This window comes from Scyliorhinus canicula, chromosome 9 (assembly GCF_902713615.1).
Source record: "Scyliorhinus canicula chromosome 9, sScyCan1.1, whole genome shotgun sequence".
Lineage (NCBI taxonomy): Eukaryota > Metazoa > Chordata > Chondrichthyes > Carcharhiniformes > Scyliorhinidae > Scyliorhinus > Scyliorhinus canicula.
Window position 1 is genome coordinate 85,483,905 of NC_052154.1, and position 22,831 is coordinate 85,506,735.

The 22,831-nt window shown below is 46.5% G+C and overlaps 1 protein-coding gene across 3 annotated transcripts in view; it reads left to right on the forward strand.

Moving 5' to 3' along the window:
• The window catches only part of vac14 (vac14 homolog (S. cerevisiae)), a 413,902-nt gene that overhangs the window by 82,277 nt on the left and 308,794 nt on the right, over nt 1–22,831 (forward strand). For all 3 annotated transcript variants that reach the window (XR_005461858.1, XM_038807077.1, XM_038807078.1), the window contains exon 11: nt 12,916–12,961. Coding sequence is in view for 2 of the 3 variants with exons in the window: in XM_038807077.1 (XP_038663005.1) it covers nt 12,916–12,961 (46 nt within the window). In the remaining variant the exon portion in view is untranslated. The remainder of the gene's footprint in view (nt 1–12,915; nt 12,962–22,831) is intronic.

The window sequence follows — 22,831 nt, forward strand, 5'->3', positions numbered from 1 at the left end:
CCCTCGGTGTCTGGATTATTAATCCACTGACAACACCACTGTGCCACTGCCTCCCCAAAAGAGCAGGAACACTGGTTATTTTTTCTCCTTTCCAGCCGTGGCTAATCACTGCTGGCAAACTGCCTCTGGGCTGAGACCCTTGGCTTGAGAATCGAACCTGGGCCTTTCCCCGGACAGGCGCCGGAATGTGGCGACTAGGGGCTATTCACAGTAACTTCATTGAAGCCTACTCGTGACAATAAGAGAGTTTTATTTTATTTATTATTTATTTTCTGGTGGGTGTACCTTCACTGGGTAAACCCAGCAAGCTCAGAGAAGGACTTGGAAATGGAGATGTAAAGTAGTTCTTGCACGTATACTATGCAGAACCATCTGTCCTGCCTCTCTGCCCTCACTTTCAAGCTGGAGGAGCCCATGGACTATCCACATTTTGAGAAATAAAAGCATAGAATGCTGGACATTCTCAGCAGGTCTGAGATATGAGGTCTGAGAGCATAGATAAAGCTGGAAAAGACTTTTTACATTTGATTTCAGTGTTCACACCTATTTTATGGCAAATAAAGGGGCGTCGTCACTGAGAATGTTTAGGGTTCACTGATGCACTTAGGAGGTCACTAGGGGCCCAAAGTTTGGGAAACCCTGGACAAAGTTACTGCTGATGGAATTTCTCTCGCATTCTGATTTGTCATCAATTCACAGTTTAGGTCTCAGTGCAGCATAGGAGCATGGTGATGACAACTGCTCTGTTTACTGCGGCTTTTATTGATTTTTTTTTGAGGGGGTGAGATCTGCTGCCAGAGTCGATAGAAAGCTGATCTGTTGCTGGATCTCCTTGTCAATGGTGTGCTTTCAAGAGAAGTGGTTGCTGAGGTATGGGATGGTCTCCTTTCCACAGCTCTGTCCCATGCAATCACATGAGATATACAGCCAAAGGGTATCACAGTAGTTAGCACAGTTGCTTCACAGCTGCAGGTCCCAGGTTCGACTCCCGACTTAGTTCACTGTATATGCGGAGTCTGCATGTTCTCCCTGTGTCTGTGTGGGTTTCCTCTGGGGTGCTCTGGTTTCTTCCCATCGTTCAAAGATGTGCAGGTTAGGTGGATTGTGCATGCTAAATTGCCCTTAGTGTCCAACAAAGAAAGGCTAGGTGTGGGTGGGGTGGAGGTGTGGGCTGAGAGTGTGTGATCTTTCCAAGGGTCAGCGCAGACATGATAGGCCAAATGCCCTCCTTCTCAACTGTAAATTATATGGTTCTATGTACAAAGCCCCAACCATTCCTCCCAGTTGAAGCAACAATTTCTCGGTACTTTTTCAATCTGGTCTACTGTATTTGCCGCTTATCATGCAGGTATCTCTACAGATTGGTGAGACCAAACACCGATTGGGTGACTGCTTTGCAGAACACCATTATGTCCACAAACATGGCCCTGAGCTTCTGGCTGGCCTGGCATCTTAACTTTTGTTTCTTTTCTTATCGCATCACCATTCTCTTTGGCACATTCAGTCTCTCCTAACTTTCACCGAGGCCTTTATTTTTGTCCTTATCCCACCCCCCACCTCGCTCAAAATCTTCTACATTTCTCACATTTCCCAGTTCTGATGAATGGTCACAGACCTGAAACGGTAACTCTGCTTCTCTCTCTACAGATGCTGCCAGACCTGCTGAGAATGTCCAGCATTCTATGCTTTTATTTCTCAAAATGTGGATAGTCCATGGGCTCCTCCAGCTTGAAAGTGAGGGCAGAGAGGCAGGACAGATGGTTCTGCATAGTATACGTGCAAGAACTACTTTACATCTCCATTTCCAAGTCCTTCTCTGAGCTTGCTGGGTTTACCCAGTGAAGGTACACCCACCAGAAAATAAATAATAAATAAAATAAAACTCTCTTATTGTCACGAGTAGGCTTCAATGAAGTTACTGTGAATAGCCCCTAGTCGCCACATTCCGGCGCCTGTCCGGGGAAAGGCCCAGGTTCGATTCTCAAGCCAAGGGTCTCAGCCCAGAGGCAGTTTGCCAGCAGTGATTAGCCACGGCTGGAAAGGAGAAAAAATAACCAGTGTTCCTGCTCTTTTGGGGAGGCAGTGGCACAGTGGTGTTGTCAGTGGATTAATAATCCAGACACCGAGGGTAATTGGAATTTAATAAAAATCGAAATTAAAAGTCTAATGATGACCATGAAACCGTTGCCAATTATCGTTAAAAACCCAACTGGTTCACTGATGTCCTCGGGGAGGAAATCTGCAGTCCTTACCTTATCTGACATACATGTGACTCCAGAGCTCAACAGTGTGGTTGACTGAAATGCCCTCTGAAATGGACTAGCAGTTCAATGGATATTAAGGATGGGCAATAAATACTAGCCTTGCCAGCGACCCTCATCCCATGAATGAATTTAAAAAAAAAATCAATATTGTCCGTTAATCCCCATCGCAGAGGAGGACAGGCTCTCCAATAATGTCGCTAAGAGCACGCGCGCGCGCGCGCGCGCGCGCACGCACACACACACACACACACACACACACACACACACAAAGTATTTGAGTGTGTGTATGGGAAATCGTACCTCGGTAAGGTAAGGAAACCACACTCAACAGAATCCTTTCAAGAAGGAAGTGGAAGATAATTTTTTTTAAATTTAAGGTGTCCAATTTTTTTTCCAATTAAGGGGCAATTTAGCGTGGCCAATTCACCTACCCTGCACATCTTTGGGTTGTGGGGGTGAGACCCACGCAGGCACGGGGCGAATGTGGAAATGACCCGGGGCCGGGATCAAACCTGCGTCCTCGGCACCATGAGGTAGCAGTGCTAACCACCGCCAACACGCTGCCCAGAAAGAAGATAATTGTTGAGGGGAAAATGTCTTTATAATGAACTGGCAATTTGCGGGTTTGGTCTGAGGTGTGTATTTGGGATTAGTTGTGACACGATTGAATATTTTGGAATTGAGCATGGCAGTCGTAACCAAATTTAATTTCTGGCAAGCATGATTTCCTTCTGTCCTTTTACTGATGACTGCTGGCTTATTAAATCTCCAGTGCGTTTCTGTTGGGTCCAGTATAATCAAAATACTGCGGATGCTGGAAATCTGAAATAAAAACAGAAAATACTGGATAAACTCAACAGATCTGGCAGCATGTGTGGGCAGAGAAACAGAATGAATGTTTCTAGTCCATATGACCCTTCTACAGTTCTGAGGGAGGATCATATAGAAATGGAAATGTTCACTCTGCATCTCTTCCCACAAATGCTACTAGATCTGTCTGGCAGCGCAATAGCACAGTGGGTAGCACTGTTACTTCACAGCTCTAGGGTCCCAAGTTCAATTCCCGGCTTGGGTCACTGTGTGGAGTCTGCACGTTCTCCCTGTGTCTGCATGGGTTTCCTCCGGGTGCTCCGGTTTCCTTCCACAAGCCCCAAAAGACGTGCTGTTGGTTAATTTGAATATTCTGAATTCTCCCTCTGTGTACCAGAACAGGCGCCGGAATTTGGCGACTGGGGGCTTTTCACAGTAACTCCAGTGCAGTGTTAATGTATGCCTACTTGTGACAATAAAGATTATATTAAAAAATAAAAGATTATTGTTATTATCTGCTGAGTTTATCCAGCATTTTCTGTTTTTATTTCAGCCAGGTCTAACTGACCTGTTAAATCTTGGTATCTTTGGGTGCCTTTGGTTTGTTAACTCTCAGAGGGTAATTGTGACTCTTTAGCTCTCCATTGGGTGACTCTGGATTGTGCTCCTGTGAATTTTGGTAGCTCCTCAGTAAGTTCTTTGCGCTTAATGTGAGGGCTATGAATGTGGGCACCCGCATGAAGTCATTTCCTAATGTACAATCTACATGTCAAGAGGCAAATCTGTAACACCCCCCTCCCCAAACACGCACACAATTACAGATGCGTCTATGCAAAGGAACGTGTAAACAATTTCCATCAGTACCTCGTATCATACTTATTTAGCAAATTTTCTTTGCAGGAGAGTCCCGTTACTTGCTTACATCAGTGACCGACTGATCCTGTATCTCGGAGAATAAAAATTGTCTTCCCTGCATCACTTGATAAAAATGATGGCAATTTCCCTTTTGAACAAAGCACCCCTACAGCTTTCCATTGCCCGATTCAGCCCCTCTGTTACTGTGGGAGTTGGGGGTGGGGGAGATTTCCTGGTTATTGTGAACTTTACCGTTGGGTTATTATCACCTTCTGGGGAAATACCCCATGACTGAACAAGCATGGCAGATTTGTTTAACTTCCAGTATTCAGCTGTTACAGGTTCTTTCTCAAGACAAAAGTAGCACGTCAGTCCCCTCGAATTAAACTTGTCATTCAAACCTTCACTTCTACTAATGTGAAAAAAGCCTGGGTCTTTATCTATTTCATCTTTCTCAGCATGGCATGACCTCTGTTCATCATTGACCTTCTTCTCAGTCCCGTGTTTCTTGAAGGTTCCAATGTTTGGTTACTAATCAGCTTATAAGTTAACTTGTAACCCTCTGCCATTACTGAGGTTTTGCTTATTTTGTGAACTTTAAGATCTTAGCCCCAAAGTGACATTGTTTTGGAATTCCTCCACCAACGTCATCACCCTAAGGTTATTGAAATTCTGTTCCGCCTTCATTGACCGACATGCCCAATCGAACTCCATTTCTTTTTCACTGACAGCTTCCAAATTGGTCTGGCCTGTTCTCTGAAATTTCTGCCTGTCGGCCTCTGGCACCAGCTGTTAAGTGTTAAGAACAGCAGTTGTTCCTTCCTCATATTCACACCTCCAAAACCTGTCGGACCAAAGACCACTGTTCTTTCGGCCAATTCAAATTCATGGCAATTTTCTCAAGACACAAAGTACATCTGTACTCCCAGCTCACTAAATTCAGGTTCTAAACAAAACCGAAGTCAAAATTAACAGGCATTCTGAGGCAACCCTGCTTCTCGTCAATTTAAGTTCATATAAACTGAGTTTACACTCCATTTCAAGCTTTCCAATCTCTCGCTCACTGTTTCTTTCTCTCTTTCTCTCTCACTCTTTTTGTATCTTTTTGTCTCTCTTTTTCTTTCTCTCTCTGTTTCTCTCCCTCTTTCTCTCTCTCCCTCTTTCTCTCGCTCTCTCTCCCTCTTTCTCTCTCTCTCTCCCTCTTTCTCTCGCTCTCTCCCTCTTTCTCTCTCTCTCTCCCTCTTTCTCTCGCTCTCTCCCTCTTTCTCTCGCTCTCTCCCTCTTTTTCTCTCTCTCTCCCTCTTTCTCTCTCTCTCTCTCCCTCTTTCTCTCTCTCTCTCCCTCTTTCTCTCTCTCTCTCCCTCTTTCTCTCTCTCTCTCTCCCTCTTTCTCTCTCTCTCTCCCTCTTTCTCTCTCTCTCTTTTTCTCTCTCTCTTCCGTTCTTTTTCTTGCTTTCTGGTTATTTCTACTTGATCATACTAGCATTGGTCCATTCTTCTCGAGTCCCAGGTGCCTAATCGATTCTTCAAGGATCCCGTCCGTTTTAGCTCCTGATCCTGCATTAATCCCTACGTGCTCTGCTGCAACCTGTAAATTAACCGTTAACTGTTGCATGGCACTTTCTTTCCAAAAATATCTCTGCATTAAAAGTAGCTATGTTAGCTTTTCATTGAATACAGCAAAAGTAAACATGAAATCCTGTTTGTTTAAACACTGGAAAGTTCCAGGGAATCCGTTTCTGTTTAACCCGGGTCAGATGATCTGGAAAATGCACAATTTTGGAATAGTCTCCATGGGAATCGATAAACCAAAAGAGCCAAGTGTACCAAATGAAGAAATTTGGCAAACAATATTTCACTTTTACTTTAACATGTATCAGAATCAATGTAAATTAACCATAACCTGGCAAATCATTGTTGGTAGAAACTAGAAATTACATAGGGAACATCAGACACAGCAAAGACGCAAATTGTATCAGCAATCTGAACATCTCTCCCATTTCCTCGCTTCCTTTGTCTGCCAAGTGTCTTGTGTTTAACTTCCTGTTGGTAATGTAATAGTATTCAAAAATTACAATAGATTGCTTCAATGTCCCTTTCAAACATTTTTAAAAACAGTTACAGATTCCCTAAACAGGAGCAGCATGGTGGCGGTGCCAGGTCCTGGGTTTGATCCCGGCCCCGTATCACTGTCTACTTGGAGTTTGCACATTCTCCGCATGTCTATGTGGTCTCACCCCCACAACCCAAAAGATGTGCAGGGTAGGTGGATTGGCCACGCTAAATTGCCCCTTAATTGGGGGGAAAAAAATTGGGTACTTAAAATTATTATAAAAAAACAGATTCCCTAAACATGTGAAAGTAATTCCAAATGTTTCTAACTGTTACAGGATCAAAGGTTATTATACTTCATGCACTCACAGGACAGGTACAACACAGAGGTGGAGACAGAATAGAGCTCCCTCTCATAATAATCTTTAGTATTGTCATAAGTAGGCTTACATTAACACTGCAATGAAGTTACTGTGAAACCGGGTCAGTGGAGAGGGTGCAGGGATTTACCAGGATGCTGCCTGAGCTAAGAGGAAAGATTGAAAAGGCTGGGACTGGTTCCCTTGGAGCAGCAAAGGTGAGAGGGGACCTGTTAGAGGTGTATAAGGTTATGCAGAGCATAGATAGGATGAATAGGGAGGCACATTTTCCATTACTGAGGGATCAATAACCAGGTGGTTTAGATTTATGATAAGAGATAGAAGGCTAAGAGGCGGATTGAGGAGAACCCTTTTCACCCAATCGATGGTGCGAGTCTGGAACTCATTGCCTGAAAGGGTGGTTAAGTCATAAACTCTCAACATTGAAAAAGTATTTAGCTGTTCACTTGCAATGCCATAACCTCCAGGGCTATAGGCTAAGCACTAAAAAATGGGATTAATAAGGCTTTTGACAAGGTCCCTCATGGCAGACTGATACAGAAGATGAAGTCACGCTGGTTCAGAGGTGAGCTGGCAAGATAGATACAGAACTGGATCGGTCATAGAAGACAGAAGATAGCAATGGAAGGGTGCTTTTCTGAATGGAGGGCTGTGATGAGTGGTGTTCTGCAGGGATCAGTGCTGGAACCTTTGCTGTTCGTAGTATATATAAATGATTCGGAGGAAAATGTCTCTGGTCTGATTCGTAAGTTTGTGGATGGCCAAATGTTGGTGGAATTACGGATAGCGATGAGGACTGTCGTATAGAGTAGTTGGAAACTTGGGTGGAGAGATGGCAGATGGAGTTTAATCCAGACAACTGTGAGGTAATGCATTTTGGAAGGTCTAATACATGTAGGAAATATACAGGAAATAGCAGAGCCCTTAAAAGTATTGACAGGCAGAGGGAACTGGGTGTACAGGTCCACAGGTCATTGAAAGTGGCAACGCAGGTGGAGGAGATAGTCAAGAAGGCATAAGTCATGCATGTCTTCATCAGCTGGGGCATTGACTATAAAAAATTGGCAAGTCATGTCGTTCTGTATAGAACCTTAGTTAGGCCATGCTTGGAATATAGTGTTCAATTCTGGTCACACTACCAGAAGGATGTGGAGGCTTTGGGAACGGTGCAAAAGATGTTTACCAGAATGTTGCCTGATGTGGAGGGCATTAACAATGAGTAGGGGTTCTGCTGCCTCATGGTGCTGAGGAGCTGAGTTCGATCCCAGCCCTGTGTCACTGTCCGTGTGGAGTTTGTACATTCTCCCCTTGTCTGTGTGAGTCTCACTCGCACAGCCCAAAAGGATGTGCAGGGTAGGTGAATTGACCACGCTAAATTGCCCCTTAACTGGAAAAAAAAATTGGGTCCTCGAAATGTATTTTTTAAAAGCTATGAGGAGAGGTTGGATAAACTCGGTTTGTTCTCACTGAAATGATGGAGGTTGAGGGACGAACTGATTAAAGTCAACAAAATTATGAGGGGAATGGTCAGAGTGGATAGTCAGAAGTTTTTTCCCCAGGATGGAAGAGTTAATTACTCAGGGAGATGGGTTTAAGGTGTGAGGGGCAAAGTTTAGAGCAGATGTGCAAGGAAGATTTTTTTTACAGAGACGGTAGTGAGTGCCTGGAACTCGCTGCCAGAGGAGTTGGTGGAAGCAAGTACGATAGTAAGTTTAAGGGGCATCTTGACAAATACATGAATAGGATGAATAGATGGATAGAGATCCCAGAAGTGTAGAAGATTTTAGGTTAGACGGGCAGCATAGTCAGCACAGGGTTGGAGGACTGAAGGGCCTGTCCCTGTACTGTACTTTTCTTTGTTCTTTGTAGTGTAGTCAGATCTTTTTTGACTGGCATGGACATGTTGGCCCGAATCTATGACAGGTACAGCACAGATTTTGATACAGAGTAAAACTTCCTCTAGATTCTCCCATCAAAGACTTCCAGGGCAGGTACAGCAATAGTGTTAAATACAGAATAAAAGCTCATTTATTTGTGCAACGAGATAGGGTTAGTTAATGGCCATATAGTGAAGGTGCCCCTCGGTAGCAGTGATCATAATATAATTGAAGTTTACAGTAAGCTTGAGGGAGAGAAGTGTTGGTCCAAGTTTAGTATTTAAAATTAAATAAGGGCAACATTGAGGGCATGAAAGTAAAGCTAATGAAAAGTGAATTGGAAAATTAGGTTAAGAGATAGGTCAGTACAGATGCAGTGGAAACATTTAAGGCAATGTTTCGAAATACACAATAGATACATTCCAACAAGAAATACATTTTCCAAGGGGAGAACTTGCCATCCATGGATAAATAAAAATGTTAAAGACAGTATTGAACTTTTTTTAAAAAACCTATAATTGCACAAAGTTGAAAGGTAAGTCAGACGATTGGACAGAATATAAAGAGCAGTAAAGAATGGCTTGAACATTAATGAGAGAAAGATTAGAGTTCAGAGAAAGCTAGCAGGACAGTAAAGACAGACAGTAAGAGTTTGTATAGATATTTTTTTTTAAAGTTAACAAGTGAATGTTGTTTGTACAGAAAGTGAGTCTGGGGAATTAATAAGAGTAAATAAGGAGATGGCAGCTTAATTAAACAGGTATTTTGCATTGGCCTTCACTAGAGAAGATACAATACACCCCAGAAATGGCTGTAAATGGAAGGGAGGGAGGAAGTCCAGAAAACTGCAATCACTAGGGAAGTGATGTTGAGCAAATTGTTGGAACTGCGGGTTGATAAGTCCCTGGGTCCCAATGGACTTCATTCCTAGGGTGGCTAATGAGATAGTTGACGTGCTGGTTTGAATTGCCCAAAAGTCCCCAGATTCAGAGAAGGTTCCATTAGATTAGAAAATAGCAAATGTAACGCCTTTATTCAAAAAGGGAGGAAGACAGAAAGCGGGGAACTACAGACCAGTTAACCTAACATCTGACATGGAGAAAATGTTACAAGCCATTATTACATACATTACAGCAGGGCACTTAGATATATTCGAGGTAATCAGGCAGAGTCAACATGGTTTTGTGAAAGGAAAATCATGTTTAACCAATTTATTGGATTTCTTTAAGAAGTAACATGCTGTAGGTAAAGTAGGTCCGATGGATGTTATTGTATTCCGATTTCCAGAAGGCATTTGAGACCTGGGGGCTGTTGGACTGGGAGAGGTCACAAAGGTCATTTTAAAATAGGGGTATGAATTTAAGAAAATCAAGCGGTGCCAGACAGTGCAGGGTAATGAACATAGGAGCAATGGGAGAATGGGGCTTAGTGCACATCATGTCATACTATGAATTATAGAGGGACCTTTACTGACCACTCGAGGTTGGTCACAAAGAGATTGATCTCAGTGAGTTATTGTTGTCCTATGTACATTGTGTAGTTTACCAATGTGCCTTTTCTGTGAGATACATTTTATTCCAGCAGTTTAATTTATTTCCAAAAGATCCTGTGCGGTGTAGTCAGATTCATGTACCGTTGTGGCCGATTGAAGTTTCATAAGATATATAGAAGTAGAATTAGGCCATTTGGCCAATCGAGTCTGTTCCGCCATTTGATCGTAGCTGATCTCATCCTGGCCTTAACTCCACCGTCCTGCCTGTTCCACATAACCCTTCAACCCATTGCCAATTAAAAATCTGTCTCTCTCATAAAATTTACTCATTGTCCCAGCACTCTGGGGTAGCGAATTCCACAGATTCACAACCCTTAGCTTCTCCTCAACTCCGTTTTAAATTTGCTACCTCTTATCATAAGTTCTAGAATGCCCCACAAGAGTTAGCATCCGCTCCACATCTACTTTATGTATGTCTTTTATTATCTTGAATACCTCAATTTGATTTCTCCTCATTCTTCTAAACACGAGAGAGTATAGGCTTAAACTATTCAATCTCTCTTCGTATATGACAATGCCCTCCTCTCTGGAATCATAATGAACCTCCTCTGAACTGCCTCCATTGCCATTACATCTTTCCTCAATAAGAAGTCTTACAACACCAGGTTAAAGTCCAACAGGTTTGATTCAAACACGAGCTTTCGGAGCGCGGCTCCTTCCTCAGGTGAATGGCGAGGTATGTTCCAGAAACATTTATATAGACAAAGTCAGAGATGCTGGACAATGCTTAGAATGCAGGCATTTGCAGGTAATCAAATCATTACAGATGCAGGGAGAGGGATAATCACTGGTTGAAGAGGTGTAAATTGTCTCAAGCCCGAACAGTTGGTAGGATTTTGCAAGTCCAGGCCTGATGGTGGGGGGTGGATGTAATGCGACATGAATCCAAGATCCCTGTTGAGGCCGCACTCATGCGTGCGGAACTTAGCTATAAGTTTTTGCTCGGCAATTCTGCGTTGTCGCGTGTCCTGAAGACCGCCTTGGAGAACGCTTACCCGGAGATCAGAGGCTGAATGCCCTTGACTGCTGAAGTGTTCCCCGACTGGAAGGGAACATTCCTACCTGGTGATTGTTGCACGATGCCCGTTCATTCGTTGTCGCAGTGTCGCAGCGTAAGAGGTAGACTACATTGGTTGAGTCGCACGAGTATGTGCCGCGTACCTGGTAGGTGGTGTTACCACGTGTAATGGTGGTATCCGAGTCGATGATCTGGCATGTCTTGCAGAGATTGCCCTGGCAGGGTTGTGTGGTGTCGTGGTCGCTGTTCTGAAGGCTGGGTAATTTGCTGCAAACAATGGTTTGTTTGAGGTTGCGTGGTTGTTTGAAGGACCAAAACTGTGCACAATACTGTATGTACAGTCTCACCAATGCCTTACCTTTTATATGCTACTCCTTCAACTGTAAATACCAGTATTCCATTCGCATTCGTTATTGCCTGCTGTACCTGCATGCCAGTTTTCTGTGACTCATGAACGAGGACCCTCCAAATTCCTCTGCAATGGAGCACCCTGAAGTCTCCCGATTTAGATAATTTCCCTTTTCATTTTTCCGATCAAAATGCATGACCAAACACTTATCCACGTTAAATTCCATCTGCTACATGTCGCCCAACTCTCCTAACTTCCCTGTATCCAGTTGTAAGGCTCTTATTTCCTCATTGCAACTTACTATTCCACCTATTTTTGTGTTGTCGCAAATTTGGCTATCGAACCTTCTATCCCTGTATCCAAGTTGTTTGTATAGATTTTGAATAGCTGAGGCCCAAGGACCGAAACCTGTGGCATCCATTAGTTCCATCTTGCCATCCAGAAAAAGACCCATTTATCCTGATTCTCTCTCTCCTAGACGTCAGCTTTTTATCCTCCTGGGAAGCCTGTCAGTGATCCATTTCCTTTACTATCACACTCTGCCATTTTACCACAGCTCAGTGGTGTCTGAGGTTTTATCGGAACTCCATCAGTGGTGCTTAGCCTCCAGCTGACTTTGCGCTGAGTGAACTTTGACCTCGGATGAGGTCACAGCAGAGCCACTACAGTAATCGCGACCAGAGAGGGGGCATAAAGTAACATAGCCTGTCGGCAGTCTGAGAAGGCTGATTTGATTACTGAAAGAAGGTAGAAAAATCTATTTTTGCTGGTTGGTTTGGCTGGCACAGATTCTAAACGGGTTTTAGCTTTGTTTTAGGTAGCATCAGAAGGAGGCCATTCAGACCATCATGCCTGTGACAGCTCTTTGTAAGCAGTCCAATTAATCCAACTCTCCTTTTCCCTTCCCACGTACCAGTGTTTATGGATTTTTTTTGGAAGTTAGTATTGACACTGCCTCCACACCAGGTGTTCTGCCAGTGGAAACAGTTTTTCACTTTCTATCTCCATCAGCACCTTTGTTAAATCTCCCGTAACCTTCATTACTCTGAGGAGAACAATTCTAGCTTCTTCAATCTCTCCACCTAATCAAGGTTTTCATAATAATCTTTATTGTCACAAGTAGGCTTACATTGCAATGAAGTTGCTGTGAAAAGCCCCTAGCCGCCACATCCGGCGCCTGTTTGGGTACACAGAGGGAGAATTCTGAATGTCCAAATTACCTAACAGCACGACTTTCGTGACTCGTGGGAGGAAACTGGAGCACCCGGGGCAAACCCATTCAAACACTGGGCGAACGTGTAGAGTCCGCACAGACAGTGACCCAACCGGGAACTGAACCTGGGACCCTGGCGCTGTGAAGCCACAGTGCTAACCACTGTGCTACCGTGCTACCCTTCCTCAACCTGACCCCAGTCTGGGAATTCCCCTCTGCACCCTCTCCAAGGCCTTTCCTAGTTTGTACGTGTGCATTTCTGACTCCAGTCGCCTAATAGTCCACATTTTCCTGGCTGACCTGATCCCCGAATGCTCTCATATTTACTGTCTCTGTAGAGGCCCTGTGAACAAGAAACTGGTTGAAAGCAATGTATCTGGAGGATGGTCCTCACACTTCGTGCTGCAGTCTAAATTGAAGCAGCATTGACTTCACTGCACGTGTCGGAAGGACCAAAGTCTAACAGGAGGGTGCGAACCAGCTTGGGAGACAGTATTAAATGCAAGGCAGAGAATGAATTTAAAATGTAATTTCTCCCCTTTCCAGAGTCGAACACATCCCAGGACTTAAACACCAGCAACACCGGCATCACGTGAGTACCTGAAATCGGCTCACTCCCTTTAACTTGTAGCTGCTACTGGAGCCTCGGGAAATTGTTTATATGGTGCAATATTGAGCTATGCAGATGAGGAAGCCTCTGGTTCAGTCCCCAGTCTGTACTGATATCAGCCTCCGGTTCAGTCCCCAATCTGTACTGATATCAGCCTCCAGTTCAGTCCTCAGTCTGTACTAATATAAGCCTCTGGATCGATCCCCAGTCTGTACTAATATAAGCCTCTGGATCGATCCCCAGCCTGTACTGACATAAGTCTCCGGTTTGATTCCCAGTCTGTACTAATATGAGTCTCTGGAGTGATCCCCAGTCTGTACTGATATCAGCCTCTGGTTCAGTCCCTAGTCTGTACTGATATTAGCCTGTAGTTCAGTCCCTAGTCTGTACTGATATAAGCCTCTGGTTCAGTCCCTAGTCTGTACTGATATCAGCCTCTGGTTCAGTCCCTAGTCTGTACTGATATCAGCCTCTGGTTCAGTCCCTAGTCTGTACTGATATCAGCCTCTGGTTCGATCTCCAGTCTGTACTGATATCAGCCTCTGGTTCAGTCCCAAGTCTGTACTGATATCAGCCTCTGGTTCAGTCCCTAGTCTGTACTGATATCAGCCTCTGGTTCGATCTCCAGTCTGTACTGATATCAGCCTCTGGTTCAGTCCCTAGTCTGTACTGATATCAGCCTCTGGTTCGATCTCCAGTCTGCAATGATATCAGCCTCTGGTTCGAACTCCATTGTGCAAAGATGTCAGCCTCCGGTTCAAATCCCAGTTTGTACTGAAATTTCTCTGAATGTTGGTGATTGAATGTCTTGTTCCTGTGGCACTGGGTTGCAGCTTCTAGTTGCTCTCCAGTACACAATGAATGTCGCGTGCAAGTGACTGAAAGAATAAGTTGCGTTTGTGTGGCATCTCTCAATCGGGGGACATCCCAAAGCACTTTCCAGCTGATTCAATACTTTGGCAGTGTAATCACTTTCGTGATGCAGAAAGCAAGGTGACTAATTTTCACACAACAAATCCCCACAAACAGCGATGTGATAATGAGCGGATAATCTGCTTTTCAGTGATCTTAATCAAAGGATAAAAATTGGCCAGGGTGCTCGGAAGAACTCCTCAGTTCTTCGAAGTGTCATGGGGCTTTTTTTAAAGTCCACTTTAGAGGGCAGATGGGGTTTAATGTCCCCTCTTCGATATTGCAGCACTGGCTCAGTCATGCACTGGGGTCCCAGCCCTGAATGTGATCCTAGAGCAAGATTTGAAAATCATGATCTTCTAATTCAGTAGTGAGAGAGCAGCTACCGGTTAGAGAGTGTAGTCAGGCATGTCGATTAACTGTCTGATTACAAGGACAAATTTCCCCAGTGAGGACATTGACCTCTGCCTTGGAGACGCCACTTTTTATCAGTGCAGTCCCCTCAACAAAATTATTTTCTCAAACAGACTGTAACGTGTGTCATGATACAGGCAGCAGGACTGAACCAGAGGAGATGCTTATGACTGTTACTGTGTGCAAGTGAATGCAACAGTCTCCACTAGACCAGAATCCACACAATCTCTGTCCATTGTACCAATAATTGAGCATATAAAGATGAATAATCATTTCTCCATGATATTGATGATACAAATCTCAGCTTGAAGCTGTGGTGGTATTTTACACACTCCCACCTGTTGAGGTCATATTAGCCCCTCTATCCGACAGGTGAAAGGATGAACAGAATCTATTTGAGTCATCATTATGAAAGGAGAATGCTCAAGTGATATAATTGTGTTGTCTGTAGATTTAGACTCCTTTCCGTTCCTTTCTGCTCTTGACTGGAGACCAGTAGATGATCTGCGTTTCACCTTTTGCATTTAACTGCCAGGGGCTGGGTGCTCGGAAAGGGGTGAGGGGTGGCAGATGCAGCAGGAGTACGGACTCCTTTTATCATTTTACTTTCTTTCCCCCTTCAATGTCTCAGTGTTATTTTTAGCATTTTGCCTCCTTTGAAACGCTTAGTAAACTGTTTCCCAACTGTGATAGGCTTCTTGCCTTGTCAATCTTAAAAAAATGATTTTAATTTCTCTATAAATTGTACTTTCCACTCATTGGCCCTGCGTTTTTTGTTCTAATGTGTTATCCCTTCCAGGACACTGAAACTGAGGGGTTATGGAGCCTCTTGACAGACTAAATAGGCACCACAACTCTGTTGGGCAGGCTGGAAGGCCAGATATTCTTTTACTGTATTACGATCCCAGACCAGACCCCAATGCTAGGATACTGGACAGAAACCTCAATATTTTATTTTAATTTTGTAAGACTGAGGAAAGGATACTTTGCTCCTGGAATGATTCCATGTGCAAATAGGGATATGGTATATTAAAACAAACTTTATTACTAACACAGGATTAAAATAATTTTAACATCATACAAGAAAACAACTTACAATTACCCATTAAACAATGTTGAACAATGACAATGAAACATTAAATCCTAACTGCTATCTTTTATCTCCACTAAAGCAAAACCCATCTTGGGTCAAAATCTAGTTTTAAATAAGTTAGCCAACCCAGGAATACTTGCAGTAAAGAGATGTCTTCGATAAACCACTTTGACAGAGAGATGCTTAAGGAACCAGCTTGCAGATTCTTGTTTATGTCAAACTACTGTTTAAAACCATGGAACATAGAACATACAGTACGGAAGGAAGCCTTCGGCCCATCGAGTCTGCACCGATTCATTTAAGCCCTCCCCTCCACCCTATCCCCGTAACCCAATAACCCCTCCTAACCTTTTTGGTTACTAAGGGCAATTTATCATGGCCAATCCACCTAACCTGTACGTCTTTGGACTGTGGGAGGAAACCAAAGCACCTGGAGGAAACTCACACAGGCACGTGGAGAACGTGCAGACTCCACACAGACAGTGACCCAGCGGGGAATCGAACCTGGGACCCTGGTGCTGTGAAGCCACAGTGCTATCCACTTGTGTTACCGTACTGCCCAAACTTTCCAGCCTTTCAGAAACCACTGTTGTGTTCACAAGAAAAATCTTTTCAACTAAACAGCTCCAGGGTCCCAGGTTCGATTCCCGGCTGGGTCACTGTCTGTGTGGAGTCTGCACGTCCTCCCCCTGTGTGCGTGGGTTTCCTCCGGGTGCTCCGGTTTCCTCCCACAGTCCAAAGATGTGTGGGTTAGGTGGATTGGCCATGATAAATTGCCTGTAGTGTCCCAATAAAAGTAAGGTTAAGGGGGGGGTTGTTGGGTTACGGGTATAGGGTGGATACGTGGGTTTGAGTAGGGTGATCATGGCTCGGCACAACATTGAGGGCCGAAGGGCCTGTTCTGTGCTGTACTGTTCTTTGTTGAGAGAAGCTGCTGGTCTGCCCACACTCAAATCTTTAACTCAATTAAACACAAACTCAACACCTGATTACGTCAGCTCTGCCTCTTCCCATTGACTCCATCTTATTAAAGCTAAACACAATCGGCTGGATTTACCGATTTGGAGGCTAAGCGATCCTGCAACCGGTGAGGGTCTAGCAGCCGCGCTGAGTAAAACCCCCGGCTTCTACGACAAAAATGGCTGGAAAATGGCAGGGTCTTGGCCGTGCATGCATATGGCGATATTTGCAGCGGTTGTGCCTTAGGGGCAGCCGGTAGCAGAGTGTTTAGCACTGCTGCTTCACAGCTGCAGGGTCCCAGGTTCGATTCCCGGCTTGGGTCACTGTCTGTGTGAAGTCTGCGTGGGTTTCCTCCGGGTGCTCAGGTTTCCTCCCACAAGTTCCGAAAGACGCGCTGTTGGGTAATTTGGACATTCTGAATTCTCCCTCTGTGACCCGAACAGGCGCCGGAATGTGGCGATGGGATTTTCACAGTAACTTCATTGCAGTGTTAATGTAAGCCTACTTGTGACAATAAAAAGATTATTATTTTATAAAAACATGGCCACACAAAATTGCCCCTTGATTGGACAGAAATAATTGGGTGCTCTAAATTCATAAAAAATAAATTTAAAAGATAAAAAAGCACCGTTCAAAGGGCAGGTTTCAGGAAAGGTATAAGTGGTTTAATGTAGAAAACTTCTAGCAGAAGCCAAGTTAGTTATCCAGACAATTTCAAGACCAACCTGTGAAAATTGTTAATTCAAATTGGATGAATGTTTAAATAGAGGATTTTTGTTTCTCTATTTTGAGGATTGTTCAAAGTAGGTGAAATACTAATTGGTTGCTGAGTTGACCATTAATCTTGCCTAATCCCTTGGACTTCCGGTGGTGTGGGTGCGCAGGGCGGCCGCAGCGCGAAGAACTCCCGCTGGTGGCCGCGAGTCGCGGCGATTTCGGGGAAAGGCCGTCGGCTTTTGGGGCCGTCGCGAGCAGCCAGCGGGTCCGGTTTAAAAACCGGTGAAGAACCCCGCGCGGGTGTTGGGGCGGTGGGGGCTGAGGCCCTGGGCCCAGAGCGGCGTCGGGGCCAGAGCAACGGGGGCTACGAGGAGGCCGAGGAGGCAGGCCTGAGTCCAGGACACCATGTAAGTGCGGTGTCCCACAACCGATGGCTCCCACCTAGGCGAAAGAAAGAAGGCTGGAACCTGGTCCCAGGGTTCTGGATGAGTACAGGGGAAAGGAAGAGAGCTGGAAGATTTAAAGAAGTTTGGTGAAGTTTTTTTTTCTCCTCCCCTTTGTCTTTAAAAAAAACAATAATTCAAATTGATGAAGGACAGAAGGGTGGAGGGAGAGAGAAGAGAAAGAAAGTGAAAAACAATAAGCTGCTAAAGGATGCGAAAAGCAGCGTCGAAGAAAGGAGGAAACGTGGGGTCGTCGCTGAAGGAGAAAACTAATAAAAGTGGCGATAGGATGGCGAAAGCCGAATTGCAAAGCGGAGCCGCACTATTTACGGTGGAGAAGATGACCGAGGTGATGGCAGGGGAGCTGGAAAAACAGTTTGCAAGGCACGTGGAGGCCTGGAAAAAAGAGACAGCGGCCGCATTGAAGTTACTGATGGAAGAGGCAATCGCCCCGATAATTGCCCCGTTGAAGGTGTCGATGGCAAAGGCATTGGCTGAGGTGAGAGAGCAGGGCGAGAAGATGAAAGAAGTGGAGGAAGCCATGTCACGACACAGCGACCAGGTCACCTCGATGGGAGATGAGGTGCGGAGGGCTGTGGATTAATAGAGGTCTCCGAGCAAAGCTGGAAGACTTGGAAAACCGCTCAAGGCGGCATAATTTGAGAATTGTGGGTTTGCCCGAAGGGACAGAGGGCCCAAGGCCAACACAATACTTCCCAAGAAGTTGGCGGAGCTGATGGGGGAGGGTGAGAGCCCCTCCCAGTACGAGCTAGACCGAGCCCATCGGTCGTTAAGGCCGAAGCCCAAAGTGAACGAGCCGCCGAGTGCAGTAATTATCTGCTTCCATAAGTTTTGCATGAAGGAGAAGGTGTTAAACTGGGCGAAGCAGAAGCGGGAGATACTATGGGATGGTACTACGGTCCGGATCTACCAGGACTTGACGGTGGAGTTGGCAAAAAGACAAGCGGCATCTGGGCTAGTTAAAGTCAGTCAGCTAGTGAACGGAGGTGAGAGGGGAGGAGGGCTGCGGACATTGGAGCCTGGATAGTAGGCGTCAATGGGCCTACGAGGCAAGCGAGATGGGAGGAGGAAGGGTTGGATGCTGGGGGATGTTGTTTCTGGGGGAAAGGTAGGGGGAGTTTTTGGGAGGGGGGGGTTCGATGTTAACAATGGACAGGGGTGGGTCAGGCTTATGGGGCAGGGCCCGGCGGTGTGTTGATGGTGGATATGAAAGGTGGGGGGGGGGGGTGTGAGAGACCCCCAGTAAGGATAGTTACGTGGTACGTGAAAGTGCTAGGAGGTTCGGTCAAGAGTTCAAGGGTGCTTGCGCATCTTAAAAGTCTGAAAACTGATGGGGCAATGCTGCAGGAGACTCACTTGAGGGTGAAGGACCAGGTGAGACCTAAAAAGGGTTGGGTTAGCCAAGTGTTTCACTCTGGATTTGATGGAAGGGCTCGAGGGGTAGCAGTGTTGGTCAGCAAAAGGGTACGCTTCCAGATGGAGAAGGTAGTGGCAGATCAGGGGGGTAGATATGGGATTGTGGCCGGGGCGCTGGACGGGAGATTAGTGGCGCTGGTAAGTGTATACGGTCCCAACTGGGACGATGCGGGATTTGCGAGGAAGGTGTTTGGAGCCATTCCTGACTTGGACACACACGAGCTGATTGTGGGGGGGACTGGAACTTGGTGCAGGAGCCAAGGTTGGGGACAGATCACAGCCGCGCTCACTGGTCCCATCAGTGGGGGTGAAGGCACTGGCTGGGCTCATGGTGGAAATGGGAGGGGTGGACCCTTGGAGGTTCCTGCACCCAGGGGAACGGGAGTACTCGTTTTTCTCAGCAGTCCATAGGGTATACTCGCGGATTGACTTTTTTGTGCTGGGGAAGGCTTTGCTGGCTGGAGTCAAGGGGTCGGAATACTCTGCAATTGCAGTGTCAGATAATGCTCCGCATTGGGTGGATATGGTGCTGGAGAAGGGGGTAGTGCAGAGGCTGAGGTGGAAACTGGATGTGGGGCTTTTGGGGGACCAAGTATTCTGTGAAAAAATTGAAAAGGTAATTAAGGAATATGTAAGATTCAATTGTACGGGTGAGGAGTCAATGGCAGTCATCTGGGAGGCTCTAAAGGCGGTACTGAGGGGTGAGGTAATTTCGTTTATGGCCAGGGTGGACAAAGAGGAGAGGTTGGAGCGGCAGAGGCTAATAGATGAGATGTTGGAGGCAGATAGGAGTTATGAGGAGGATGGGGACCCAGCGGTTCTGGGAAAGAGGAAGGAACGACAGGCGAGCTTCGACCGACTATCCACCAGGAAGGCGGTGCGCCAACTGAGGCGAGTAAGGGGTGCAGTTTATGAACATGGAGACAAGGCGGGGAGTATATTAGCAGGTCAGCTCTCCGCGGAGGGAGGCAGCAGCAAGGGAAATTCTTCAGGTAAGGGCTAGGGCCGGGAAGTTGGTGGTGGCTCCGGAGCTGATTAACAAGGCTTTTGGGGAATTCTACGCGAGGTTGTACAGGTCAGAGCCACCCGGGGGAGACCGTGAGATACTGGAAGTTCTGGATGGGTTGGAGTACCCGAGGCTAGGGGAGGGAGACAAGGCTACGTTAAAAGGAGCAATACTGGAGCAGGAGATAAAAGACGCGATTGGGAGGATGCAGGCGGGGAAGGTGGCAGGGCCGGGTGGGTTTCCGGCGGAATATTATAAAAAATTTAAGGATAAGTTGGCACCGCTGATGGTAGGGATGTTTGAAGAGGCGATAGGGAAGGGAGTGCTACCGCAAACCTTGGGGCAGACATCGATTTCACTGTTGCTTGAAAAGGATAAGGATCCAACGGAGTGTGGGTCGTATAGGCCCATTTCACTTCTTAATGTGGACGCAAAGGTATTGGCAAAGGTACTGGCGGGTAGGCTGGAGGGGTGCCTCCCGAAGATGATAGGTGAGGATCAGACAGGGTTCGTGAAAGGGAGGCAGCTGTTTTCGAATATTAGGAGGGTCTTGAACGTCGTTATGGCACCGGCGGAAGGGAAGGAAACAGAGGTGGTGGTGGCACTGGACGCCGTGAAGGCGTTTGATTGGGTGGAATGGGGGTACCTGATAGCAGTGCTGGAACGGTTTGGGATTAGACCAAGATTTGTGAACTGGGTAAAGTTATTATATAAGGAGCCAAAGGCGAGTGTCCGCACGAACAATATCAGTTCGAGATATTTCTCTCTCCACCGTGGGATGAGACAGGGATGTCCTATGTCCCCCCTGCTGTTTGCGCTTGCGATTGAGCCGTTGGCCATCGCATTAAGAAGTTCGGGAGCATAGAAAGGAATAAGAACATAAGAACTAGGAGCAGGAGTAGGCCATCTGGCCCCTCGAGCCTGCTCCGCCATTCAATTAGATCATGGCTGATCTTTTGTGGACTCAGCTCCACTTTCCGGCCCGAACACCATAACCCTTAATCCCTTTATTCTTCAAAAAACTATCTATCTTTACCTTAAAAACCATGTAATGAAGGAGCCTCAACTGCTTCACTGGGCAAGGAATTCCATAGATTCACAACCCTTTGGGTGAAGAAGTTCCTCCTAAACTCAGTCCTAAATCTACTTCCCCTTATTTTGAGGCTATGTCCCCTAGTTCTGCTGTCACCCGCCAGTGGAAACAACCTGCCCGCATCTATCCTATCTATTCCCTTCATAATTTTAAATGTTTCTATGAGGGGGGATAGAGCATAGGGTGTCCTTGTATGCCGACGACTTGCTGTTGTATGTGTCGGAGCCGAGTGAGTCGATAGGAGGAATATTGGAGTTGCTCCAGGTATTTGGGTCTTTCTCTGGGTACAAGCTGAACTTGGACAAGAGTGAGTATTTCGTGGTGTCTCAACCGGGGGTGGGCGCAGCGGTGGTGGGGCTGCCATTCCGTAGGGCAGGGACCCACTTTAGGTATTTGGGGGTGCAGGTTGCCCGGGAGTGGGGAAGGCTTCGCAGATACAACATCGCTAGTTTGGTGGGGAGAGTGAAAGCCGACCTGGCGAGGTGGGATGGTCTCCCTCTGTCACTGGCGGGTCGAGTGCAGGCGGTTAAAATGAATGTGTTGCCGCGATTTCTGTTTATTTTTCAATGCCTACTGATTTTCCTGCCAAAGTCATTTTTCAGGGAGATTGAGGGGAGGATTACCTCGTTTATATGGGGAGGGAAGGTGGCCAGAGTGAGGAAGGTGCTGCTACAGAGGGGAAGGCAGGCAGGAGGTTTGGGTCTCCTGAACCTGATGTACTACTACTGGGCGGCGAATGTGGAGAAGGTGCGGAGCTGGGTCAGAGGGGTTGATTCCCAGTGGGTCAGAATGGAGGAGAGTTCATGCAGGGGGTCGGGGCTGAAGGCACTAGCAACGGCCCCGCTCCCGATAGCTCCGGGGAAATACTCAGGGAGTCCGGTAGTGATGGCGTCATTGAAAATCCGGAGGACGTTTCGCCAACACTTCAGGTTGGGGCAGGGTCAAGGGAAATGCCGATCAGGGAGAACCACAGATTTGAGCCAGGGAGGTGGGACGGAAGCTTTCGGAAATGGGAAGAGAAGGGGATTAAGACTCTAAAAGATTTGTTTCCTCGGGGTTGGTTTGCAGGATTGAGGGAGCTGGAAGCGAAGTATGGGCTGGAGCAGGGAGAAGTGTTTAGGTATATGCAGGTTCGGGACTTTGCCAGGAAGGAGATACAGAGCTTCCCGGAGGAACCGGCCTCCACGTTGTTGGAGGAGGTGCTGGCGGCAAGTGGACTGGAGAAGCGGACAGTGTCAGCGGTATACGGAGCTATGTTGGAAAAGGATAAGGTACCACTGGAGGGGATCAAAGCGAAGTGTGAGGAAGAATTGGGAGAGGTTACAGAGGAGGGGGTCTGGTGTGAGGTGCACCGGAGAGTGAATGCCTCCACCTTGTGTGCGAGGTTGGGGCTGATACAGCTGAAGGTGGTGTACAGGGTACACCTCATGAGGGCAAGGATGAGCCGATTCTTTGAAGGGGCAGATGTGTGTGAACGTTGGCGGGGGGGCGGGGCGGGGGCGCTAATCACGTTCATATGCTTTGGTCCTGTCCAAAGCTTGGGGAGTACTGGAAGGAGGTTTTTAGGGTAATCTCCAAGGTGGTGCATGTGAAGCTGGACCCGGGTCCCCGGGAGGCCATATTCGGGGTGTCGGATCAGCCAGCGATGGAAACGGGTGCGGAGGCAGATATCATAGCTTTCGCCTCGTTGATCGCCCGAAGGCGGATCCTGCTGGGATGGAGAGCAGCCTCTCCACCCTGTGCCCTGGCGTGGCATGGGGACCTGTTGGAATACTTA